Below are 26,510 nucleotides of genomic sequence, written 5' to 3' on the forward strand. Positions count from 1 at the left end.
TTGCTCTGGTGCTCTCCCGTGCAGTTACTGGGGGGGAACACACACCGAAGTAACAGGAAGCGGGTCGGGCTCTGGCTGCCAGCGTGGTGGGAGCAGCTGCAGCCTCGCCGGGGCTGGGCGCAGCCCCAGGGATGTGCCAGGGAGGAGAGAGGGTCCCATCGCTGATGCCGGAGAGGGGGGTCCACACTCGGATCACTGTGACGACATCTCCGCTGCTTTCTGCCAGAGGTGGGGGATGAGGCCGAGGAGGGGGAGCGGACCGGCGCGGCGGGGACTGGGGGCTGGCAGGGCCCTCGCTGGGGCGCGCAGAGGGGAGGTAGATCGGCTTTGGAGACCTCTTGCCCAGGAGGATGTCGTCTTGGTCACCAGCTCGGTTCCTGGGGGGAATGAGCCCGTGGCAGGACCCTGACTGCCCATGCTCGCCTTCTCCCAAGGGAAAGGTGTCTCAGAGCCTCTTCACGCCGCCAGAAAGCTCTTGAACTGGGGAGGGGGCAACCTTCCTCAAAACTTTTTAGCCCTGAAACTGCCTCCATGGCTGCCGCAGACAAACCCCTGGCAGCCGGGGACAAGCCCGGAGGCGGCGGCAGCGCCCCGCAGGGCAGGAGGGACCCCCCAGCTCCCTCCACGTGCCCGCCTGGCCGGCCCCCAGCCCCAGCCCCTCTCCCTGCCCTGCTGCAACGGTCCCCGCCGCCGCTGTCCCGCGCGCCGTGGGGACAGCGTGTGTGATGCTCTCCATCCTTCCCCCCTCCCCAGGTCCCCGTCCCCAGCGTCCCCCCTGCCGTTAGTCCTGCTGCTCGTTCATCTCCATGTCGGACACCAGGATGTTCTTCTCGGCGGACTCGCTGGGGTTGGAGGTGGTGCGGCTGTAGCGGGCGCTCTCGAAGGCGCCCCGCTCCGCGCTCCGCCGACGCTTGTACAGGTAGACGGCGACAGCCACCACGGCGCACAGCGCCAGCGTCGACAGCACCACCACCGCAATGGCCGTCGTGTTCTCCGGCAGAGCTGCGGGGAGGGGAACGGGCCGGTCAACGGCAGCCTGCTGCCTCCCGCCTTCTCGTCCCGCAGGAGGGGCTTTGGCTGGTGGGTCTCCAGATGGACACGGGCTCTTGGGCAGGGTGGGTCAGAGCGGGACAGGACTGGAGCTTGCTTTGGTGTTTTGGGGACGTCCTGCCCATGGCAGAGCTCCCGGGGCAGGGGCAGCCTCCCTGGGTCACTCCTGATGTGAGTGAACATCTGGCAGCTGCCTGGGATGGATCTTTGGGATCCCACCAGCAGATGCAGTGTCCATCTCCCAGCCTGGCCAGGCAGCGGGACAAGGGCAGAAGAGCCCAGTGCAGGGCCGGCCGCACGCGCTCCTCCATGGAGGGATGGCTCCAGCTGCTGGGCAGTCCCCAGCCAGAGCCAAAGCCCCCTGGAAATGGGATTTCCCCCCCACAACCACCATTTCTCTGGTTACTAATACAAGCCGGGCTGCAGCACAGCCCCCCCAGTGCCAGCTCCTGGTCCCAGTGCGGTGCCCAAGCCAACGGTGCCACTCACCTGCCCTGGAAAAGCTGCTCTCCTCCACTGCAACGGCAACACAGACAGGTGAGCTCGCGGCCATGGCACCCTCCCCTCTCCCCAGTGCCGGCACCACTGGCCCGACACCCTCCGCCACCCCAGCGCCGCAGACGCAGGTGATGCACAGCCGCGGGGGTCCTCTGCTTCTGCTCCACTGCCCCCCACCAGCCTCACCCTGCCCCAAGGTGCTGACCCAGCCACTGAGACACGCACAGCCCATGGCTGAGCCCACCAGGGATCTGCAGACCCCAGCACCGGCCCCCACAACTCCCCTACACTGGAATTGCCCAAGAGACGTGGCTGGTGCTGCCAGCGGGACAGAGCTCTGCCCTGCAGCACCCTGCCCAGACCCCCAGCACACCTGGGGCAGCAGCAGGGGGTCCCTACCTCGGGGGATCTTGCAGATGACCCCCATGGTGACGTTGGTGCAGGAGCCCAGGCGCCACACGCCGTTGCTGCTCTGGATCCAGTAGCAGCTGTTCTGGCTGAGCATGCTGGGCCCCGTGTCGTGCTGGCCCCAGTTGGAGTAGTTGACGGCGGTGTTGTCATGCCAAACCAAGGTGCCACCTGGGAAACGGGAGAATTAGGTCTGGGGAGACAGAAGGGGACGCCCCATCTTTGCCCCGGTTCAGAAAGCACGGGGAGCTGTGATAGGGCGAAGGGGAGGGCCAAGGGCTGCAGGGCACCTTCCTCAACCTCCTCCAGTGCCTTGGAGGAGGCTCTGGGCTTTGAAGCCACCACACCCAATCCCACCAAGCCAGAGGACACATGGCAAGTCCAGCGTGGCCTGAGGCACTGGGGCTCCTGGTCATGCCATGGCATAAGCCCGCCACACCGGTGCCACCACCAAGGGCTTCCTCTGCTCACCATGCACCTGGGGGGAATTCATGGCGGTGCCCAGGGGAGTATCTAAAACCTCACTCTTTCCTTTGTACCTTTGGGGTTGAAGGTCATGCCCAGCCAGGCCCCCTTGGACGGGCCCTCATACGCCTGGAGGTGCTCCCACACGAAAACATTCTCCATCTCGTCCTGGATGGACAACACTGTGCCGCCAACTGCAGAGGAAAGAGTGTCAGGGAAGAGCCCAGACCTCAGAAGATGAAGCTCAGGAGCAGCAGTGCCTGAGAGGACCAAGCTGAGGAACCACCCATGAGCCATGTGGTAGTTGGGGAACCCCAACATTAACAGCAAGGAGATGATGGCTGACCAAGGCTGGGCACGGGTGCAGAGATACAGGTAGCATCCAAGGGTGCTTTGCTGCACCCACAGGCATCCTGGGGACCCCCTTGTTACTTTTCCAAGTGTGCATCACCACCCTCTGCCACCACAGCCTCCCCCATACCTTTCTGGCACCTCCTCATGGCATCCTTCTGCCCCAGGGTGATCTCCATGTGGAAAGTGTAGCAGTGGTCCCGGAAGGGGATCCAGGACGAGTCCTCCAGTGATTTGGGACAGCTGCCACTGTAGCTCCACTTGTGCGTGCGGGGGGCACCTGGGGGGCACAGGGTGCACTGCGGGTGGGTGGGGGTCCACAGGATGCGGGGGTCCCACAGCACATCGGGGCACCAGTCCCCGCTGGGACGCCACCTCCAACCCTTGGTTGCCCTCCACTTGGCCCACCGAGCCCTGAGCCCCCGCGGCCAGCACCTGCTCGCAGCTGGCAGATGCCCCCCTGCAGCTTGGCATCGCAGCCGGCCGTGCGCCAGCTCCCATCCGCGTCCATGTAGGAGCAGCCAGCGACCTGCTGGGGCTCCCCATCCTGCCAGTTGGCGTAGAAGAGGTTCTCCTCCGTCAGCCACGAGTAGCTCCGGCCTCCCTGGAGAACCCAGAGTGGGAGAAGAAGCTGAAGGGCTTCCACAACCCCTTCCCCGCTGGGGTCCCTCGCCCCGGGGGCACCTGCTGCCCTTTTCCCGCACCTCGTCGTTGGCCAAGCCGATCCAGAGCGGGGCGCGCAGGCTGCTGACGGCCTGGGTGAGGAACGCCTGGCTGTAGGGGTCGGGGATGGTGGCCAGGGTGGCGTTGAGGGTCTCGCAGAGCAGCAGCGCCTCGTGCCACCGCAGGGGTTTCTGCAGGATGCGGTAAGTGCTGTTGTGGTAAAAGAGGGTGCCGGTGGGCGAAGGGGGAGACGGCGTCCGCGCGGGGCTCAGGGATGGGTCTGGGGGAAGCAAAGAGACACGGTCAGTGGGCACGGAGGATGCTCCGAGGTCTCACCCCTCCGTCCATCCCGTCCCCCTCAAGCTGGGGTGTCCCTGGCAGTGCCGCGCATGGGGCACATCCACCTGCAGACACCTCAGTGCAAAGGCCACTTGCCCAGAGGGGACAAGACATCCTGGTGCCATCCCCACCCTGGAGCTGCCCGTCGGGACGCACGTCCCTATGGAACAGCCTGAGCCAGGCTGCTGCGCACCGCTGCAGGGCTGCCCCACGCACAGTCGCAACCAGGGACCCCCACCTGAGTCCAGCCCCTCTCCCTGAGCCCCCCCCAAGCTGAGCCCATCACCCCGAGCGCCCCCAGCCACAGCCCCACCACAGCACAGGGCACTGGGTCGGTGGTGGCAGGTCCCCAATGAGCAGAGGTTGGGGGTGGCCCCCCCTGTCCCCCCCTACCTATGGTGCGCTGGCAGATGTAGCCGTGCTTCTCCTCCACGCAGCTCCGGTCGTCCCAGCGCCCCGTGAAGTGGGGGGGCGAGCCGTGCCACACCACCACGCAGTTGGTCTACACAGACAAGCCGCAAGGTCAGCGCCGCCCTGAGCACCATCATCGTGCCCCCCACCAACACCCCCACCCCAGGGACCCCTACCCTGCAGGTCCAGATCCTGCTCTGCTTTCGGAAACCACCCCGGCACACTAAAGCCTTCCACCCTTGTGGTGGGACACGGGGCTGAGACCTTCCTGTGGGATGGGGGATGCTCCAGGGGGGTCTCACTCACTGGCTTGTCACGGGAGCTGGAGGCGCTGCAGCCTGAGGGCTCGCCGGGTGCCCAGCCAACGTGCCGCAGCGGCTCGCCCTCCACCCACTGGAACTCCCTCTGGGCGTCGTGGAGGCCAATCCAGAGGTCGAAGGAGATGTTGGGCAGCATGGACGTGATGAAGGCTGCAAGCAACGGGCGAGGTGCTGAGGACCACCACCGGCAGGTCCCCATCCCGGTGGGGTCAGCGGTGGGCAGTGGGACTCACCTTGCTCCAGGGGGCTGGCGATGGTGGCCAGGACGGCACCCTGGCTCTCGCACGCCTGCTTCGCCTCTGCCCACTTCACTATCTCGGCTTTGTCGTGCCCGTTGAAGCTGAAACACTGCACAGGTGGGGGCACGGGACGGTCCAGGGGGTGCAGCTGCCCCCCAGCACCCTGAGCCCAGCAGCCTCCCTGCTCTGCAGCCCCGTTCTGCCCCTATGGACCTTCTCACATTTGCACCCTGGTACCTGCTGGCCCCCTACACCCCTCCTGCACTCTCACCCCACGGCGTACCGCTCTCCCAGCATCCCCGTGCATGCACCCTCCCCACCCCCTCCTGCACCCCCACCCCATGGCACTCCTCTCCCGGCATCCCTGTGCATGGAGATGCACCCTCACCACCCTCTCCTGCGCCCGCACCCCGTGGCACCCTTCTCTCAGCATCCCTGGGCACACCCCCCCCAGCACATCCCCCGAAACATGTGCACGTGTCCCTCTGCCCCTCGCTGGGGCCAGTGGAATGCCGGGGGGTGACGGGCCCCTCTCCGTCCCACCGTACCTTGCTGAGGAAGGGAAACCAGCCGCGGGGGCAGCCCCCACTTGTGGGAGCGGGCGGCGGCGGGAGGGAAGGCTTCACGGCCGTCCCGTTGCTCCGCTTGCAGATGTAGGGCAGCGCTGTCAGGCACTTCTGGTCCCCCCAGTCCTCTGCAGGGAAGGACACGTCGGGCATGACCCCCCGGGCTGCACTGGGGTGGGGGTGTCTCAGCTCAGCCCGCATCCCCCAGCCCCTCCGGAGCGTCGGCGCGGCCCAATCCGGCCCCTCACCTCTGCTCGCCGTCATGTACACGCACTTCTTGTCCTTGCTGATGGGCCGGGGCTTGCCCTGTGCCCAGGAGACGAAGTTGAGGAGGGATCCGTCGGACCACCTGGGAAAGGCACCGGTGGGAGCACGAGGCTGAGCGGTGACCGGGCGAACGGGACCAGGTGCACGCGCTAACTGGGAGCACGGCCCCCCACTGCCTTCTCTTGGGTGAGGAACCTCCACCCCAGCACCCCAGGGTGGGCTCCTCGAGACAGAGGTGCTGAGCTGCAGCACTCTGCACACCAGGGACAGTGGCACGGGGACACACGGGGACACGGTGGCTCCGTCTCCAACTTACTTGAACCTCCCGTCGTTCTCGTAGGTGTGCAGCCCGATCCACCAGTGCTGCTCCTGGCCCCTGGAGAACTGGACACCCCGGAGGGGACACATCAGTGCCCTGCATGGACTCAGTGTCCCTGGGGACAACCGTGGCCACCCTGGCCACGGGGATGGGGTAGCCCCGCAGCAGCTTGCACCGTGGCACAAAGCATCACCCTGCAGAGCCCCAAACCCACCCCCAGACACTGGGACGTGCCACCACCGTGCCAGACCCATCGTGACCTCCCCAGAGCCCGGCTGTCCCCAGGTAACGTCCCTCCAGCAAAGGATGTGAGAAGCCGGGACAGGAGCAGCCCAGGGAGGCAGCAGAGCCTGTCGGTGCCCGGGGAGGTCCCCGTCCCCCTGGTACCTTCTTCAGGTTCTGGCCCAGGAAGCGCAGCTCGGCCTCGCCGTGCACCGATGCCAGCTCCGCCTGGAACCAGGTGCAGATGCGCTGTGCCTGCACCCACGTCGAGTGGTGCTCGAAGAACTTGTACTCAGCCTCCTGGAACTTCACCCACTCTTTGCTGCCTGCAGGCAGGGACCAGAGTCACACCGTGGCTGTGCCACCTCCGCTGCAGCCACCAGTGCCCACAGCCCCGTCCCTCGGTGCCCCGCGGCTCGGGCTGCTTTGCTCTTGACCCTCCCCTCCACTGAGGGGCCTGATCCTGTTCGGTCCCTGCAGGCAGCTCCAGCAGCCATGCTGTGCAGCAGGATGCCGAGACTCCCCTCCCTCCTACAACCCTCCGCAGGATCCGTCCTCCTCCGGATAACGCCGCGGGGACGCATGTGACGGGGTGGCAGATGCCCGGGGAGGACAGTCTGCACCGGACAGACACACAGCCATGTCCAACGCACCTTGGGTGGTGATCTCCGGCTCCTTCACGTCGGCACCTGGCAAAAGGGTGAGGAGACGCCATCAGCAGGATGCGGGGCTGGGATGTTCCCGCAGATGCTCCACCCACCTGCAAAGGAGATGCCCTCCCAAACCCCCTGGGATGGATGGCACCTCTCCTGCCTCTTCCATGAATCAGGACTCATCCTCCCATAAAACTGCCACCTTTGAAAGGGAGGTGACAGAGGGACCCCTGTGCCTGCTCTGCCATCCCACAGCCCATCCTCTGCCAGGTTATTCCAAGCCGAAGGGCGTGGGGGTGTGTTGGCAAGTACCTTTGGGCAGTTTGCAGATCCAGTCCAGCTGCGCTTCGCACTGCATCGGCATCCACTGCAGGGAGGCCAGGTCCAGCACCGCACAGCTCCGGATGTCATCGTCATCGTAGTTACTGCGGTCAAAGTTGTGGTAGAAAAACTGGGGGTCGAGAGAGAGGGGTGGTGTTGGGCATTTCCACCAGCGCTGGATTTGCTCCCCCTGGCACCCCAAATACCAACCAGAGTCATGTCACCAAAACCCCCCCAGACTCACCCCCAGCCCGTCGCTCCACCGCCAGCTCCTGTCCCCCACGGGGTCCCGCCGGTTCAGGCCGATCCAGAACCAGTGCTGCTCGTGAAGCTCCGGCTCCGACTCCCTGCGGGGAGCCGGGGGGAAGGGTGAGAACACAACCCCGCTCCGAACCGGACGTTTTTATATTTATTTACAAATATGTAAGAAATTTTTTTACAATGAGGGTGGTGAGGCACTGGACCAGGTTGCCCAGAGAAGCTGTGGCTGCCCCATCCCTGGAAGTGTTCAAGGCCAGGTTGGATGGGGCTTTGGGCAACCTGGTGTAGTGGAAGGTGTCCCTGCCCATGGCAGGGGGGTTGGAACTGGATGGTCTTTGAGGTCCCTTCCACCCCAAACCATTCCATGGTTCTATGATTCTACGTATTTATAATCTGGCCTTTTTCTGTTTGTTTTCAAAGACTGCTGTCCCTACGACATCCAAAGGCAGGAGCTCGGATAACAGACGTGCCGGCTCAGGGCTGAAGGAGTTTTAAACCCAAGCTCCATCCCCAAATTTCCTGCACTTCTCCATCCCCAAATTACACTGAATTTCCCACGCTTCTCCCGCACCCCCTCTTTGGTGCAGCCACACCAACTGACGCACCGTCTGTACACACGTTCCCACTTGCAGAGCCACGGTCATACCCCGTCCACATGTGCCAGAGCACGGGGACGGGCATGAGCCCATGCCAAGCGTGCTCGCACAGCGCGACAGGCGCCAGCGCAACCAGCCTCTCACCCGAAAATCTTGTTGAGGGTGTCGGCAACGAGATGCTCCTCCTCGTAGCTGGCCAGGCTGAGCAGCTGGGCACCCAGCTCCCGGCAAAACTCCTGCGCCGCGATCCACGTCTTCTTCTCCTGCAGTTTCTCGAAGCTGAACACCTGGTGAGGGAGGAAGCGGCAGTGGAGGGGGCTCAGCACCGGGAGAGGGGCAGAGCATCGGTCCCCACCCCGCACCCTGGAGCACGCTGCCACCGCCCAGCCCCAACCAGGCTCATGGGCTCCCGGCTGCCCTTTGCAACCACCAAAACACGCACCCTCCCAGCATGCAAGCCCCCCCCAGCACCCCTCACCTTGTAGCAGTGACGGAGTTTGGTGTCGGAGCTCCATCCCGGGGGGCAGGTGGCAGTGAGGCTGGGGGTGGGGTAGGGACCGGGCAGTTCGGGGTTGACTGGGGTGCCCAGGTTCTGCCGGCAGATGTACTTGGCCTTGAAGGTGCTGCAGTTCTTCACCTCCCACAGCCCCATGGAGCTGCCGGTGGCCAGGGCCACGCAGCCGCCCTTGTTGTAACCTGGAGCGCTCGCGGGGAGGATGCCAGCCTTAGGGTCAGCCCGTGCCGGGTGGCAGAGGCACCACCCGCCCCCCCGGCCCACCCGCAGCCGCCCCCTTACCGGGCTGGTCGCGGTTCCAGTGGGTGTACATGACCTCGTCGCCGCTCAGCCAGCGGAAAGCGCCCGTCTCGTTGATGTCTTGCAGTGCTGTCCAAAAATACTCCCCGTCCCAGCCGTAGATGAGGCTGCTGACGTACGCCTGCTCGAACCTGGTGGGGCGGTAGGAGTGGGCGATGCTGCGATGCCGCCGTGTGCCGGCCCCCACATGCAAAGCCCCCGGTGTCGGGTCACACCCCACCTTGGGGAGCTCGTTTTGGGGTAAAACCACTGCTGCTGGCACGGCACCCACCTGTTGGTGATGGTGACCAGCGTGGAGCCGTAGTCAGAGCACATCTTGCGGGCATCGCTGTAGGGGACGCGGTCCTCGCCCAGCCAGAAGCACGAGGGGCTGTGCCACTTCCAGCCCTGGGGACGGGGGACAGGGGACGTCTGCCACTGCTCACCCCAGAAGGACGGGAGCAAACCCAGGGGTGGGGGAGAGCAACATCCCACGTCCTCTTCCAGCACCTCCGCCTTCTCCTGGGAGGTCTCCTGCCCCCAGCCGCCCCGGCTTGACCCCGCTCAGCTTTGAGCTCCAACAAGCCCCCGGCCCCAGAGGACACGGCTTGAAGGAAAACAAACACCCAGGCAGCTTCAAAGCCGGGGAAACATCTCTCCCTGCCAACGTCCAGCCCCGGCCGGGGCGCGGGGAGGGGAACACAATCCTCCTCTACACGCCGCAGGGCCGAATGCAGAGCGAGTCCCAGCGCAGGCTGCTTTAATCCCCTCCTTGTTGACGTTGGAGCCTCTCCGGGCCGGAGACACAATAGTGCCTGTTTTGTGCCAGAGCAGGGAGCGAAACGGCCCTGGGGCTGGCGGCGGCAGCGCGAGGAGGGACATGGGGGCTCATCTGCGAGAGGGGACACGCGTGTGGTGGGAGTGCAAACCAGGGTGGGGTGGAGAGGGTGAGGGGGCTCAGCCGGGCAGGCAAGTGGCCCCGGGCTCAGGGACCCCCTGGCATGGTAGGAAGCATCAGCGGGGTTTTACCCCCAGGTCCCCGGGCACTGGAAGGACAGCAGGGGACATGCGCCATCTGCAGCACCAGAGGCACAGTGGGGAGGGAAGCAGGTCAGCAGCTTTGGGAGATTTTGGGAAAAGGACCTCAAATCCCAGTTTTTATCCCAAGTTCCTGCTCCTGCAGCCTGTCCCCTAAGTCAGCAAAGCCAGGCACGAACCCACCAGCTGGGTCCCACTGGGAACAGCATGGATGTCTCTGCGCAGCCAGGAAAGGGGCCCGGCCTGGGACAGTGCAGGTCCCCCATGGCCCCAGAGGGATCCCCAACCAGCTCTGGGACTCAGCATCACCAAAACCAGATGGTTGGCCTCCCACACACCGGGCATTGCAGCAAGTCGCTGTGATCCACAAAGGGGCCAGGACAGGACTGTCAGACATTGCTCCCAGCTCCCGCTCCTGGCGTGTCCCGGCTCCTCTCTCCAGCTCTGCTTTCCCCGTGGCCCAAATCTCCATTCCCATCGATTCCTTTAAGGCTTTCCCAAACATAAAGGGGGTTTGGAAAGGGGAGAAAAAGCAGCAAAGCTACCAAGAAAAACGAGCATGGTGGCTGGAGAAGACCAGGGACGATCTCCAGGCAAGATGCTGCCTCCTCTCCACAAGCCTCTCGGTGACAAATGGCCCCATTGAGGATGAAGAGGGGAAGGAAGGATGGGAAAAGGTCTTTCCTGGGCTCGTTTATCACTCCCGGTTTGTTTCCCAGCAGGTGCATCTCTCTGCTGGGCACCCAGGACCAGGGTACATACACGGCTGGAGAGGTGGGAGGGGGTTAAATTTGCACGGGGACACCCTGTTAGCATCAGGACTGCTGCGGGGGGACAAGCGGAGGGGTAGTGGTGGCACATCGCCCCCCAAGTGCCTCGTCCCCACCACCCCCCAACACTGGGGCTCCTCCAGCTCCCTGAATCCGTCCGTGCGTGCCAGCTCGCCTGGCTGCCGCACTCCCCGCCGAGCTCTCACCGAGCCAAGAGCTGCTGCTGGGCTTTGTCTCCGCTGCGACGGGGGAAAGACCTGGGAGGAGCTGGGCAGCACCCCTGGGAGCTGGCCCGGAGGGGCTGCTTGCTAGTCCGAGCGCGAGCTGGCTCGCTTTGAGACGCTGGGAGCCGTTCAAGAGCGGCGGCGATGCCAGGCTCGCCGCTCGAAGGCTTTGCAAAGAGGCACAAAACTGACTGCCCAGCAAGCGTGGGAACAGGGCGGCCTCGGCCCCGCTTGACAGCTGGGGAAACTGAGGCAGAGCACAGTCTGGGTGAGAACCCACCAGTTTGGTGGCTGTGTCCCCAAAACACCCGTATCCTGCCCAGAAAAGGCAGCCTGCCATTGTGCCGAGGCACAGGGCTGGCAGCTGCCTCCGTCCCGCCTGGCTCCCACGTGGAGCAGCGTTGGGGCTGGATTTTGGCACGGAGAGAGGCAAAGGGGGAAAAAAAAAAAAACAAACGTCCCTGCTGGCAGCCAAGCCAGGCCAAGGGGGAGGATCTTGGATGACGGGGACATGTGTTTTGTCCCAGTTTCTTCCCGCAGCCTCTCGTGCAGCCACGGAAGTGGGGACTCAGCAGCTCCCAGGCACAGATCTGCAACTCCGGGTGCTGCTCACTGGAGCTCCCCGAAGCAATTTTTGGGGAGAGACCCCCCATGACATTGAAGTCCCAAGGAGCAGGCAGAGCCACGGAGCAGCCAGAGCCACCTCCCGCCCCAGGTCTCCCTCACCTTTCGGCACCCGTGGTCATCCTCCTCCTTCTCCTGGCTCACCCGACCAGGCTTTTTGCAGATGGATGGCAGAGTCTGGTTGCACGGGCTGTCGTTCCACCTCCCTTCCTGCACAGTGGGGACAAGAGCAGGATTGAGCCCAACCGACAGCCCGGGCAATTCCCAGCCCATCCATCCCCATGCTGAGTCCAGAAATTTTTCTTCCCTACATGAAATCCCCAAGGATGCTGTACTGGATCCCTCCCATCCCAACAGCCAGGATGAGCCAGGTTCAACCCCAGCTGGAGCTGCTCCCTGTGGCACCCCTGCCCCGGCTGTGACGGTGCTGCCGCAGCCTCTGCGGAGGTGCAGGATGGACCCCCCGCCCTGGGCTCTCACCGGTCCCCAGATGGTCACGCAGTCTTCCAGGCTGTCACGGAAGTTGTTGGGCTCGAAGGGATGCCAGTACGTGAACCTCACGGGCGTCCCATCCGACCACTCGAAGTTCATCTGCAGCTTCAGGTCATTTAGGCCAATCCAGAGCTCCTCCACGTCTGCCAAGACAGGAGGTCAGGGGCTGAAATTCCCGCTGCCCGCCTGGAATCTTGCAGAAACCATCCCCACCCCATGCCATGAGCCCCCGGGATGGGACTGCAGAACCTGCCAGAAGCCCACTGCAGGGCTCAGCCTCCAACCCCAGTGGTGCAGCAGGCAGGAGGGCAGGGTGGGCATGGCAGCTCCTGCCCGCCAGGATGGACCCATGGATGGGAGAACACAGGGACATTTGCCAGCAGTTTCAGGGAGCTGGTGGCAGCAGCAGGATGGTAAAAGTCTGGACTCGCGGGCTCAAGTCCAGCGAGCTACTGGTTTTCAACTGTTCCCTCCCATCCCATCCCTGTATGGGACCGCCGGCGCATCCCCCTCCTTCCTCCACCCTCCCATGGCTCCTGTCTCCCTCAGCATTAATGCCCTTCAGCCCCTAGCCCCCACCCCAGTTCCCACTGAAGTCTGGGCCCCCTGACGTCCCCATGGTGGGTTTTGGGGCCAGGCTCTTCCTCTGTGGAGCAGGGACAGGCTGGGGGTTCGACAGACACTTTTCTGTGCAACCTGTGACTATGACAGCGCGTGTTTTGGCCGGAGAGGCTGCATTCATAGGATCATGGAATGGTTTGGGTTGGATGGGACCTCAAAGATCGTCCAGTTCCAACCTCCCTGCCATGGGCAGGGACACCCTCCACTACACTAGGTTGCTCAAAGCCCCATCCAACCTGGCCTTGAACACTGCCAGAGATGGGGCAGCCACAGCTCCTCTGGGCAACCTGTGCCAGTGCCTCAGCACCCTCAGAGGGAAGAATTTCTTCCTTAGATCTCATCGAAATCTCCCCTCTGTCAGTTTAAAGCCATTGCCCCGTGTCCTGTCACTACATGCCCTTGTCCAAAGCCCCTCTCCAGCTTTCCTGTAGCCCCTTTAGGCACTGGAAGGTGCTGGAAGGTCTCCGCGGAGCCTTCTCTTCTCCAGGCTGAACAGCCCCAACTCTCTCAGCCTGTCTCCACAGCAGAGGTGCTCCAGCCCTCGCATCATCTTGGTGGCCTCCTCTGGACCTGCTCCAACAGCTCCATGTCCTCCTGCTGTTGGGGACCCCAGAGCTGAACGCAGCACTGCAGGGGAGGGTCTCCCGAGAGCAGAGCAGAGGGACAGAATCCCCTCCCTCAAGCTGCTGCCCACGCTGCTTTGGGTGCAGCCCAGGACACGGTTGGCTTTCTGGGCTGCCAGTGCACGGTGCCGGCTCCTGGTGAGCTTCTCATCACCCAACACCCCCAAGTCAGCAAAAGCCCACCCAAGGTGATGCTAACGAGGGGCGGCATATAAGCAGGGTCTGGAGGCTGCTGACACGGGTGCTCCCCCGTACCACCCCGTGTGATTGCTTGGGCTGAAACTTCCCAAGTACCATCCCAGCTCCGACACAGCCCGACGTGGGAAACTTCAACCCGATTACACCCAGGTGAAGTCAGAACTGGAAAGAGACGCCTGGGACGCTGCGGGCAAGCGTTCCCCCTCGCTGCTGCAGGGGACACTCCTGTCCCAGGCAGATTGAAGCAGACAGAGATGCAGCCTCCCCCAGCAGGATTTTTTTCCCCCATCTTTTTCTACATTGCCAACCAGGAGTAGCACCATTCCCAGCTGCAGCTACATATTTTCTGCCTTGGCACAGCAGGCTCCCGGGAACAGCTTTCATATTTGCCAGACAGAGGATGTGCCCAGGGCATGGCCTCCTCCAAACAACTCGTCGCCCCCAGCCTGGGCTCTCCACTCCCTCCCCAGCCACCCATCAATTCCACTTTGCAGTCCCTATCACACACAAATGACCTTCCCGCAGACCCCAAAAAGGGGAGAGGAAGGGTGCTGCGGGCACAGCGGGCTCCCCCTTACCTTGCTTGATCTGCTTGGTGACAAACTCCAGCTCGGAGAGGGTGTGGATGCTGACCAGGTCCCCCCCACTCCGCAGGCAGGTCTTCTTCGCCTCCTGCCAGCTCTTCTTCTCTCCGACAAGGCGGTAGCAGTTGGACTGGAAGGGCTGCCAGCTGGGCTCGCAGTCCACCTTCACCTCCGACCACGAGTCTGGCAGGACATGAGGGACCCTCAGGGCTCCCGTCCCACTCCCCAACCCGCTCCCGGGCAGGGAGGGGACCATGGGCAGGGACCCACTGGGTGCTCAGGAGACCAAGCCCAAGCAGCAGTGGGGAAGCTACAGCCAAAACATAACGCAGGACAGCAAGGTGCGGGCAGCTCCTTGAGAGCTCCGGGGACAAACAAAATCCCTTTTGTTTGCAGAGGAGTGATGGCAGAGCGGAGCAGAGAGCATCCCTGGGGACCACGGGTGACCGCCCGCTCCTCCCAATTCCTGCCCCATTGCCCGGCTGGTTCTTGCCCCAGGCACTCCTGGGGTGATGCTCCTCTGGGAGGACTTTTTCCAAACCTTGGCACCCCCGGGGAGCTCAATCCCTGCTCTGCACACCCAGCGCACCGCCACACTGGGGACACCACGGGCACCTCCACGGGCTGCTCCAGCCCGCGGGCAGCATCCCGTGCCCATGTTGGGATGGGGGCACGCCCAATCAGGATACGGGGTCACCCATTCCCGGTGCTACTCGCCCCCCCGCCCACCTGTGAGGAAGGGGTCAGCGGTGGCGTTGGGCTTCTTCTTGCAGACGTAGGGGAGGGCGATGCCGCAGTCGCGGTTCTGCCACCCCCCCGACGACTCGGTGCGGATCACCCCGCAGTTCTCCTCGCTGGGGTTGTCAGGCTGGTCTGGAAAGCAGGGAGAGGCGGGAGGGGGACACGCTGCTGAGGACCTGGGGCAGAGCCACCACCACTGCTCACCCGGGCAGGGCACCACGGGAGGGCAGGTGCCGGCAGGGTGCTGCTCCCCCGGCTCCGACACCACTAAAATCTCATTTATTTTGTTATTTGGGTACGACACAGACGGACCCCGCGTGCCCGGGGCTGCTTACTGTGCCTCAACACACGACAATCTGGAGCATCACTGGTTCACCGGAAACATCAACGACAGTCGGGGGGTCACAGCCCCAGACCTGAACTGCTCCCGCCTGTCCCCAAACCTCCTGCGAGGGTACCACTGTCCCCACGAGTGCCTCTGGGTGACAGCACCAGGCACGACCAGAGCTGCCCTCGCAAGGGGTCCCTGAGCACCCCGGGGTCAGAGCTGGTGGGCTGCAGCTGGGGACCACCCCTCAGCCACACTCCAGCACAGAGCTGGGATGCATCGACCTTCCCAACAAGGATGCTTACCCCAAGTTATCCGCAGGGCTGCCAAGGGTTTGCAGAGGGATAACTCCCCCTCCAGCACCCTGTGTCCCCCCTCCAGCTCCACAGACATCCTAGGCTGCTCCACAGCCCCACAAGGCTCTCTGTCCCCAGGCAGTGAGGGGACACCCTGCACCAGCCTGGGCCACCTCCCCTGCCACAGGGCCACCTCCAGTGGTCGCAGGCTGTTCCCCAGCACCCCCATCACCGCCACGACCCCCCTGTCTCACCACTCTCCCAGTTGAGGTACTTGAGGGGCGAGTTGTCTGACCACTGCCAGCCTCCGTTGATGTCCAGGTCGTTGAGCCCAATCCAGAGCGTGGAGCTGTACCCCGTCAGCAGCCCTGGCAGCCACACAGCCAGAGGGGCAGGATCAGTCCCCTTAACCCCAGCTTGATCCCAGCCAGTCACCATCCCCAAACCAACCACCCAGGGCAGGCAGAGCAACTTGGCACTGGTGATGGCCACGGTGCCACCAGCAATGCCCCGGGTGAGGACAAGCAGAGTTGGGCTTCCAGCGCCTCACCGTTGATGTAGGTCTGCTCGTGGATCTCGGTGATGCTCAGCAGGTTGGCCCCTTGCTGCTCACAGCTATTCCATGCCTCCCGCCATGACAGCGTCGACTGGAAGTTGAATTGGTAGCAGCTGTTGGTGAGGTGGTCCTTGTCCCAAAAGGTCTCGCAGTCGTTGCCTGCGAGGATGAGCAGGGTGAGCACCCAACACAGCCCCATCCCTGGCTCCAAAACAAACTCCCCCAATAACCCCCATAAACCCCAAAAACCCCCAAAAACCCCAATAACCCCATAAAGCCCCAAAAACCCCAATAAACCTCGCTGCTGCGGCACCATGGACTGCTCGCAGGAGGAGGGAAGGAAGATAAGAGGTAGGAAAGCCCCCGGGAGGGACGGACACAGGGTCTTCTGCTTTTCCCCCACGGCACGTGTCCCCCTCGACTCACTCTTTATGGGGCAGAAGCCCCACCGCTCGTCCTTGCCGTAGTCCTGGGTGGTGGCACACCAGAGATGGCCGTCCTCCCGCCCCGTGCTCGTGCACTCGTGAAACCACTGGTTGTCGTACTTGAAGGGGATGGTGCACGGCTTCCCGTGCGAGTTGCCCTGGATGGTGTAGATCTCTGAGGGAGAAGAGGAGCCCTCGCTTGAGGCTCTGTCTATGGGGACTGGAGGAAGGTTTGGGGTGAGGGTTGGCCCGGTGTAGGGGCTACTGGGGTGCCCAGAGGCTGCTCGCTCCCCATCACCCCAATATCTGCCTGGTTTTGCAGCCCCAGCGAGCTGGGACCGAGCTCCCCAGGCAGGACCCGACTGCTGCAGCACTGCAGCCTCAGCTCACGTTTCGGGGTTGGTCTGGGTTATGGGATAATACTAATGCCTGATGAGGCGTTACCAGAGTACGGCACGGAGCACAGATCGTCCTCGGTGCCAAACGTCCTCCACTGCGAGCCACGCGCCTGGTCCCCCCTGTCCAGGGAGGAATTGCCCGAGCGGGCACCGAGATGCTGCGAGAGCTGCTCCCCGAGGCCGCGGCAGCTCCAGCGCATGTTGATGGACTCGCGGTCACACTCGTAGGTGGCCAAGGGGTGCGGCCCCGCCGTGGCGTTGGCCCCGTGCCACGACACCCCCAGGCACTGCATGGCCCCCACGTTGAAGAGGCGATTTCGTGAGACCCATTTCCACTGCTGGGCCGGGGCGCTGGCGTTGCAGCCCTTGGTGAGTCTCACCAGCGAGTCCTTCGTCTCCAGGCAGCCCTGCGTGCCCGTGTTGTAGATGAGGAAGACTTTGGAGTCTGGGGAAAAACCACAGGGAAAGTGTCAAAGCATTGCCAGGGATCCGGCACCACGCCACGCATCGCCCCAGCCTGGCCAGAGCATCCTGGCTCCCCTTCTACTAAGTTTTGGGGTGCATCCCTGTGTACAGCACCCATCACGCTGGGGACCACCGCTTCCCTGCAGAAACAACCCCAGGGTTTGCCCTGACGCCTGTCCTCGGGGTGATGGGCTCCAGGCAGGGTGACACGGATGAGTGTTTGCACCCAGAGCCAGCGGAAGCCTCGTGGCATCCCCGCGAAGCACCAGCTGGTGGCTTTTGGGCACTGGAGCCGGGGCAAAGCGCTTGCCCGCTCCAACAGCATCGCCAGAGCCCGTTAAAACTGAGTTCCCATTGGCAGCACCCGGCCGCAGCATCCCGAGGCATCGCAATGCACCCCATGCCAGCGGAGCCCGCACCAACCCCTTCGGCACCGGCCATCTGCTCCGGGCACGGAAAAACCCAGCAGGGAAACAGAGCAAATCTGTCCGTTTTACGTGTATTTGGGGACCTGCTAAAAAAGAAGTTGGAGGGAAGGCCTCCCATGGCATGAACGTGATGGTGGGCATCACGGTGTGATGGAAAGTGTCTGCACGCAGCCGTGGCTCCCGCCGCCCCAGCCCCGGCAAACACGGAACGTCGCATCTGGCCCCTCCGAAAGCCCAGCGCAGGCATGGGGAGGCGGGAGCGGAGCGGGGGGAATCGCTGCCAGCAGATCCAGCGGAAAGGCCGAGCTCAGCCCCAGCTCCACGCACGTCCCACCGTCCTGCCTGCTGCAACGGCCCGACCCCACAGCCCCACGGCGATTCCCCGACCCCCCAGCATCGCCGAGGACCACGCCAGCACGTGAAACCATCTCAAAACCTGTATAAACCAGTAAACACAGGACGTTACCCCAGGACACGTTGCTCCAGCTGACGTGTCATTTTTAAAAGATACTTTCATTTCTTTAAACGCGTGGTTCTAAGCTAAAAAGCCGCCCCGGGGCTCCGCGCAGCCGCCTCTCGCCCCAACAAAAACCTGCCCCAAGCAGCACTTGGACAATGGGACTTTTGTCAGGGTGTTTTTTTGGTTTTGTTTTAAAAACAACCCATTTTTAACTCCACCAGCAGTCGAAGCGAACTCACGGGCCCTGCTATATTTAGCTTTGGTTTGCTTTGGTTTTTTGCCATCGCATGAATTTTTTGGGCCAAAAAGGGTTTGATTTCCTATTCCCCCACAACCTCGCCCTGCCCCAGCTATGTTGTTCCAGGCGGCTCCGGCACCTTCGAGCAACAAACTTCTCGGCTCAGCAAACTTTCCTGATTTGTCTCTGAAAGCAAAAAAGAAGCGGAGGAACACGGACACCCCCATTTAACGTCAGAGCTTCAGCATCGACGCAGCTCCAGAGAAGACATGATGTCAAAGGCCCGTTCCCCAGCCAAGATGACATCAGTGATGACCTCAAATAAACAACAGTGAAGTCCGCTCACGCAGAGATCTCCGGGGAGCAGACTCTGCGTGCGTGCAAAGAAAAAGGCAGCAGAGAAGAAGAAATGTTTAAATTTCTTGGAAAATATTTTTCAAATCACGGCAAGTGAGAAAATAAGTAAAAATTCAGAGGGAGCCGATTTTGGCTGGTTGAAGCTCAGGTCCCTTACACGGGTGCTGGTGTTCCCAACGGGAGCTGGCTTGATCCTGACCTGGACATTGGAAGAATGGTGGGGCTCATCCCCTGCCAAACACCCGTCTCCCCGTACCAGCATCATCCATGGCCTCACCCAGCCCATCGCTGTCCCCTTCCCGCACGCAGTAAGGGGTGCTGCCACCCATCACTGGCACCAGGCATGGGGTCTCTAAGCACTTCTGGGGTGATGGAGCATCAGTGTCACAACTCACTGGAGCCAAGAACCAGCGCTCAGGCAGGATGAGGCCCCCCCTGGCTCCCAGGCTGTGCCGCAAGGAGCCGAACTCCGGTGCTTTGGTACTTGGAATAGAAAAAGATGTTCTAGTGCGAGCACCACCGTGGCTGTCAGCAAGGGGAGACCCTTCTGCGTTTATCTGCTAACCCAGCTTTGTAAAAAAATCAATAGTGAATTGGAAAAGTCCCGGAGCCAGCCCCAGGAGTCGGCGTCGGGGTGCTCAGCGCTGCATCGGGGCCGTGCAGCATCATGTGAGGGCGATGCTCAATGCACACCCCAACGCCACGGTGCTTGGAGGAAGCCATCCAGACTGGAGGGGGCAGCCCCGGGGCCGGAAAAGCACAAAATAACCATTTTACTCTAAAAAGAGAAGAGCTGGAGGTAGAAAATTACGGGCTAAGGGTTTTGGCTGCCCCCGCACCCCGCGAGCAGCTCAGCCCACGGCCCCTTTGCCTGAGGCAGCTGGAGAGGCACCGAACGTGACCCCCCATCCCTGCTGAGTCCTGGAAGAGCAGGAAAGCATCAGCACCCGCACCTCCCCAGCGCTTCCATCCTCTCCCCTTGCAAAATCCATGGCGCACCGATGGCTGGAGCTGCTCCTGGTGAGGCTGGAGCCGGCAGGACACAACCAACTCGGGTCAACGCACGTCAGCAAAGACACGCTGTGCTTCCCCCAAATTACACCTTTCTTTCACTTATTTACAGGGAATTTGGAGCTGACTTGACCCCCACTGGTGTCCGTGGCACTGGCAGCAGCATTCAGACCAGCCCCTGTGCACTCACTGGAGCCTCCAGCCTCCCTGACCCAGCGCCCAGCACGGCTGAGCCTGATGGGCTCCGATGCCTATAGACTCCAGGGGACCAACAGTGATTTCTTCCGTGGGAACCCCTGCTCCCACCCGGCTGCTGCTGAACGGGATGGATGTTGGGTGCGAAGGGGCCACTTTGTATCAACAAATCCCTTCTCCCAACCTGGTATCCCGCAGAACAAAACCAGCCCCGGCAGAAGGCGGCTCCAGAGGGACTGGGAATGTCCCCATCCATCCCAGGGCTTCCTCTGCTGCACTGCTCTCCGCAGCCACGGCACAGCTACCGTGACTCCTTTCCGAGATGCTCCTTGGCTTTTTGCACCCATCTGCAGACTCCAAACCCCCCCGGCATCGCTCCCCAACCACCCTCCAGCTACAGAAACCCAACCACAGCAAACACCAGCAGATCCTCCCTGCCCTGAAGAAGAGCTGCCCATGCACCCCGCGCTCTCCCTCCTGCATCCCACAGCCTTCGAGTGGGGTCAGCTCAGAGCAGCTGTGCTCCGTCATCTCCCAGTCCTCCTCCTCCTCTGTGGAGGAGCCGTGAAAGCGAAGTGAACCCCCACATCTTCTGCAGGGACACTGTCTCGCCGCAGCCACGCAGACACTGGGATGCTGCCTCCAGCTCACCAGTACAAGCATGGAAACCAGCTACACGGCAGCACGATGGTGGGGATGGCGGGCAGCCGGGGCTGCCGGAAAGACACCGGTTCTGCCCATGGGAACACTCTCCTCTCCTACGGGCAAAATACCGGGATGCTCACAGTCCGGCACAGCGAGAGAAACCAGCCTTTGGCACCGGCAGCTGAATGCTGCGGAGATGGAGACGCCATGATCCTTGGGGGCAGCCCTCAGAGTTTTACACTCCCAGATTCCTTTTTTTTTTTTTTAATTAAAAAAAGCAAGTTTTTAGCCAGCAGAAAGTCTGAATTGAAGGGAACTCAGCTCAATCCTTCCCACAACAGCTTTACCACACCACGGCAAATAAGGAAAGCTTCGCAACCGGCAATTTTGGGGAACGTGGGCAGCTCTGGATGAGGGAGGCAACAGGGGATGGGGGCTCCAGGGGACAGAGGTGCTGTCGGTGCTGGCAGACGTAGAAAGCGCTGTGGCACGGCACAGACGGGCGTCCTCGGCACCACCCTGACCCGAGCGCATCCCAGCTTGGCCAGGCACCCAGAGCATCCCTGCTCCCACGGATTTGTCCCCCTCCCATCACCTGCAACAAACGGCAGGGAGCACATTTGAGAGAGGAGCGAAGCTACGGCCGGACCCCAGTCCCAGTTACTCTAGGCTGGAGCAGTGCCAGGGCTCTGGCCGCAATTTCACCCGACCGCAGCAGAAAGCAAAGGCTGGCCCCAGCCTGGCAGCGCCGCTCTGGCTCTACGCCTGCAGCCCCTGCCACCCCCATGGCTCCTTCACGAGGCTCATCTTGGCACCTCTTTGATGGTAGAGTCCTTCATGCAGCTCCGGGGCTGTGTTGGGGCTCAGCACCATCCCGGTGAAGGTCCTCCCTGCCTGGTGCTCTCGGTCAGGATCGCCCTTTATTTGGGATGTCCCGAAAAACCCAGCTCCAAGCCCTGCACATGGGAGGCTGAGCACACCCAGAGCAATGGGGACAACCCCTCCCTCAAAGCTTTCTGCACTGCAGCCGTGGCCAGGGAGGTGGTTTGTTCCAAACCACCCGGCAAAGGCAGCAAATCCTCCAAGCCCGGTACGGTGCCCCAGCCACGGCAGCAAACCGGGCTCCAAGACCCAGGAGCTCCTCGGGGAGTGCAGACCCCCAAGCCTGCTACTGAACGCCTTCGTTCGGATTCGTGAGCCCACACAAAAGTTTTATCCACACCATCCCGCAGCAAGAAACCCGCCCTTCACTCGCATGGCACATAAAGAAACTTCTTTTCAGCTGGAACCTTCCAGTTTCATGTACTCTCACCCACTGGGAAACAGGGCACAGCAGCCCCACGCCACCTGCTCCAAATCGCCGCCTTTTCAGCCCGTTATCGCTGCCCGACGGAGAGCAGCAGCTCTGAAATCCTCACCAAAATGATGGGGAAGAAACTGTGGGAAGCAACAGCTCATTCACAATAAACATGGAGGGGATGCACCAAGCTCGGGGGGAAGATCAGCAACAGAGAAATAAAACCCCCTGGAATAAAAAATAACAGGAAAAGAACCAGAAAGTGTCATTCATCAGATACAGGAGGGTTTCCCCGGACAGAGCGAGTCTTGGCCAGGCTCAGCATGCACAGGGCTGCCTGAAAATTCACCCTGGGGTGATGTTTGGGAGTGCAGGACCCCAGGGCTGAGGGATGCTGCAGGGGCACAGAAAAGCCCCCAGCTCCATCTTAAATTCTGTATTATTGGATGAAATATTTCTCTGGAGCAAAATCTCCTTCCTGGAAAGAGTTTCCCAGCACAGCCCAGCGTTACCACTGCTGGACCCGCGTCCCCAGCAGCCAGCCCAGCCGCGGTCGATGCCATCCCCAAGGTCTTGGCATGCAGAAGAGCAAAAGCATGGCCATTGCCATGAAGAGCAGCAAATTTTGGCCCGAGAAAGGCGCCTGTGTGTCCCTTCGAGGTCTGGGAAAGGGAAGTGGTGGTAAGAAAAGCAGCAGCTGTGCCCATGGGAGCTCTGGAGAGCAGAGCTGGAGCATCCCCGCTGCCACCCACCACAGGGTATGAGGGCAGCCCCAGCACCGCTGCCCGACCTCCCCCATGAGCTGCTTTCGGGCATCAATAAACTCCATGCGACCCCTTAAAGCGGAACTTCAGATTAAAAAACAAACCAAAGGGAAGGAAAAGCAGAGAGTATCAGCAGCCTCCAGGCATGCCAGGAGCTTCTGGCTCAGGAGGAGCCACCAGCACCTCTCCCGCCTGCTCCAAAACCGACGGCAGACACCGACCCCCCCACCTCCGACGCTCCTAAATCAGAGGTTTGCACCAAAACAGCGATGCTGCCCGACGTCCCGCAGTCTCATCCCGGCCCAGTGCATCCCCGGGGCTCAGCTGGGGCCAGACTCAGCCCGCAGCTCTGCGTGCTCCAGGCCAAGCTCCACAATAAAAGAGGGGGGTGGTTTGGTTTTCAGAAATAAAGCTCAGGGAGTAAGAGACAGCCCTCTTGTTATAGGGCAAAGCAAAGCTCCCGATGGTGTGGGGGGTGTGAAGCACTGGGACCTGCACTGGGAGCCAAGAAACTCCCCATGGCCGTCCCAGCAGCACGGAGAGAAGCCGCTGTTTATACGGTGGGAGCCGTCCGAGACCAGCTCCTTACCTGGCCGCGACCATGGAGGAGACCTGCCGCCCTGCTCGCGCCCCGCTGCCTGCAAACATTTGGGACGGGGTCCACGCGCCGCGTTCCAGCCTCTCTGCAGACATGAAGGAGTCCGTTCCCCCCGCACCCTGCCTGGGACGCACATAAAGCCACTTTCCAACTCGAGTGACTCGCCCACCACCGTGGCAGGGGACAAGGGAGCCCGGAGCCCCGGCAGCCGCCCGCCAGTACCCAGCAAAGGGTGGAAGGATGTAAATTTTCCCTAAATTTCCTCCAGACTCTCCTCAGGCTCCAGCCCTGCAGCGGCTGCACGTCTCCAGAGGTGGAAAGCCCAGGTTTGCTGGGACTCCCCAGGAATGCAGGGAGAACACGGCAGCACCATCCAACGGGCCCCGGCCAGGATGGAGGAGCACGATGGACCCGCGGAAAGCTCAGTGGGGAGCGGCGATGGATGGGGCTCTGCCAGCTGCCACCAGCCAGACAATCCCTCCGTGGACTCAGTGGTCGGGCTCACCGTGAACGTCCTGTCCCGTGTCCCTTTCTCACCCAGGCACAAAATCTTGGCACCGATTTGCCCCTGATTTGCTCACCCCAAAGCATCGCCCACCAGCACCACAGTCCTCCAGCCAGCAAATTCGTGGCCACGTCCAGGGACATGATGTGACATGCAGGACAGACCTGGACATGTCCCCATACACGAAGTTCCAGCAGAGTTGGCTGAAAACTACCAAATTTTTCAATGCTACTACAGAAATTCCCAAAAATAACAAGCAAAAAAAAACCCAAACCCACAACACAAAAACCCAGAGATTTTTCCTCCCTTGTTTCTCCGGCACCGTTCCTGCTATTAATAGCCCAATCGGCATCATCGGTGGCTCTGGACAGAGGATCCCGCTTTTTCACGATGACCAAGCACACCAGCACAGCAAGGATCAGCCCTCAGTGTCCCACAGCTTTTTTTTTTTTTTTTAATTAAAACAATTAACTCAAAGCTTTTCTCACCGAGGGCTCTCTGTTTGTCTCCTGCCCAGCCCTCAAGGGCAAGACTGGGGTAAATGCTCCCTACAGAGCCCAAAGTCACCGTGTCTGGATTCAGATGGAGGAAAGGGCTCGATCTCCCCATCCCCAGTCTCAGCACCATCCTGCAAACTCCCTGTTTTACACGGAAAATCCCATTTACGTGCTCACCAGGATGGGGACGTGGGGAGCGTTGGGCTCGAAAAACACCCCGTGCCCCCCGCAAAGAGCCAAGTCTCTGCTCCCGGGCTAAAGAGCGCTCCCAAGAATGTGCAAGTCAATCCACTAATCATTTTACAATCCTTAATTAATTAAAGATGAGTCCTTTAAGAAAAAGAGCATCTGTGTAGGTCTCTCTCGGGCTCTGAGCAATCTTAAGAATGAGAAAAATGTCGATGCTCTGCGGTCTCGGCACAGTTCTGATTAATTAAAATCCTGCTCCTCGGCCGCACGTGAAGAACAAAATTTTACAAATTGCTTAAAAGAAAAAAAAATAACCCAAACTGGGAGGCAATCGCTGGGGCGGGCTGGGCTGTGAGGACGGCCACCGCGTGCACTCCCGCTCCCACCCAAGAGTTGGCACCGGGACCTCGGGCAGAGCTGCCGACGTGGGCAACGGCCCTTTGCTGCCCGGCTCCGAGCGCCCGCTGAGGGACTGGAGCCAGAGTCTCCCACTATGGATTTATCAGCTGGGAAGCACGATTAGCAGATAGCAGTTATACCCCCTCAGTGGTCATCTGCTGTGATTTCGGGGCAAAAAGTTTCCCTGGCGTATATTTAAGGAAGAGGGAAGGCAGGAGCATGGCTCTGCCCCACAGGGAAAGGTGCACAATCCAGCCAGGAATAAAATGGAAGAGAGAGACCCGCTACGTGGCTTTAGCCATCACCGGGACCTCACGCCTGGAAATAACTTCTTGGGTGCTGAGAAGGTGTCCTGGGCAGCACCTTCACCTGCCAAACCTGAGGGCTTCGGGAGGGAAGGGGACAGTTTTGCACCGAAGGCTGATATCCCATGGAGGAGCCCACACCATGAGCCCCGTTCCAGCTTCCCAGCTATCCCAGAGTCAAGAATTTGGCACGAGCCCCTCAAGGAAGCGTCAGCTCCCCAGGGAAAGCAACGGCGTCTGCCAGGCCGGCCCCCAAGCCCCCGCCGACAGCGTCCCTGCAAAGAGCACTCGCTCAAGGGACATCTGGGACTAACCCACCCCGATCCCAAAATCCCAGTGAGGATCCTTTCTGAGCTGCAAACCCAGCCTGGTGCCGGGGGGATACAGCACCTCCTTCGGTGCCATCCCCTGCCCCCTTCTCGCGGCGGGTCTGAGTCGGGGGCGATGCCAGGGTGAGCAGTGGAAAATTGGGGATGGGGTGTGGAGAAACGAAGGTGGCAAGAGCAGCCCAGCACCGTGGGCCGGAGGGAGCTCAAAGCCGCCTTGTTCTCCCCTGCCCCGGCGCAGGGTCGGCCGCCACCGCGCTCCCACCTCACCGCCACGAACCGCCGGCACAGAGGTGCCTCTGTCCTCGGGCTGGCAAGGGGGGCTCGCCAGACCTGCATCCCACCGACATTTTTCAGGGCGAAAGAGCCAGAATTGGTCCTCACAGGTTACCTAAGCCCTGCTGAAATCAAGTAACCCCCCCTTAAAACCAGCGAAAGGAGAAATTCACGTCCTCAAGGAAATTACGGGGAGGTTTAACGGGAATTGAGCCGCAGAAAGTTGGGGGTTCAGCTGAGATGTTGCCAAACCAGCTGCAAACCCTGGCACCACTCTTTTGTGTGGAGGTCTCCGTCCCCATCGCCCCCTCCTTCTGCCACCTCTTAGACACGCAGTTCTCCCGGCCGCGCAGCCTCCGCTCCGGGGCTGGATCCCTCGCCTGGCACAGCACCGTTACCCAGCGCCACGGCCCCTTGAGAACCCAGGGTTTGCCCATCGCGATGCTCAGCCCCAGGGTGGCTGTTGGGCTGGGGGGAGAGGGGAAAGTGGTGGGCAAGGGGAGAGGAGGGGAGCAGTGCCCTCCCATGCTGCCACTTCCAAATCTGCTTTGGATTTGCTAAACGTACTCTAATAAAAGAGGCCAAGGGTTTACGTTTGTTATTGTTCAGGGAAAAGTAGCCAATTTTGCCTTTTTTTTTTTTTTTTTTTTAAAGTTTTCTCAATAGGGTCGATTTAATCCCAGGAAGCAACAAAAGCAGTTCCTCGCTTCTGTGCTAGACTGTCCTGGGGTAAAAAGTGTCTCAAATGGCAATTCCAGGGGCCGTCCAGAGGAGCCTCAGGCGTCTGGCACATGGTGTCTTCAGAAAGTTTAAAAAAAAGACAAACCCAAAAAAAGCCCAACCCGTGGGCGTTGTTGTGAGAAGTTACGAAAATTTAAAAAAAAAAAAAAAAAAA

The 26,510-nt window shown here is 61.4% G+C and overlaps 1 protein-coding gene across 1 annotated transcript; it reads right to left on the minus strand.

Moving 5' to 3' along the window:
• Positions 1-781: 781 nt before the first annotated feature.
• Positions 782-26,052, minus strand: MRC2 (mannose receptor C-type 2). Its single transcript, XM_086626330.1, has 31 exons — positions 25,887-26,052; positions 25,087-25,179; positions 16,707-17,096; positions 16,264-16,437; positions 15,832-15,996; positions 15,536-15,649; positions 14,646-14,789; positions 13,911-14,099; positions 11,879-12,033; positions 11,501-11,608; positions 9,035-9,150; positions 8,746-8,894; positions 8,428-8,645; positions 8,094-8,236; positions 7,337-7,439; positions 7,084-7,222; positions 6,772-6,807; positions 6,284-6,444; positions 5,894-5,961; positions 5,559-5,659; positions 5,293-5,438; positions 4,739-4,853; positions 4,492-4,655; positions 4,168-4,276; positions 3,477-3,715; positions 3,208-3,376; positions 2,903-3,052; positions 2,496-2,615; positions 1,948-2,127; positions 1,540-1,566; positions 782-1,002 (listed from the first exon to the last, which is right to left on the minus strand). Exons 1-31 carry the CDS (start codon positions 26,050-26,052, stop codon positions 782-784), a joined length of 4,572 nt encoding a protein of 1,523 aa, XP_086482456.1.
• Between the last annotated feature and the right edge of the window lie 458 nt (positions 26,053-26,510).

Source organism: Tauraco erythrolophus, chromosome 25 (genome assembly GCF_009769465.1).
Source record: "Tauraco erythrolophus isolate bTauEry1 chromosome 25, bTauEry1.pri, whole genome shotgun sequence".
Classification (NCBI taxonomy): Eukaryota; Metazoa; Chordata; class Aves; order Musophagiformes; family Musophagidae; genus Tauraco; species Tauraco erythrolophus.

Coding starts and splice junctions, on each gene's coding strand:
- MRC2 (XM_086626330.1), bottom strand. CDS start 26,052: ATGGGCAAACCCTGGGTTCTCAAGGGGCCGTGGCGCTGGGTAACGGTG. Junction 15,650..15,831: donor CGAGCAGACCTACATCAACG/GTGAGGCGCTGG, acceptor TGTGGCTGCCAG/GGCTGCTGACGGGGTACAGC. Junction 2,616..2,902: donor CATGAGGAGGTGCCAGAAAG/GTATGGGGGAGG, acceptor TTTCCTCTGCAG/TTGGCGGCACAGTGTTGTCC.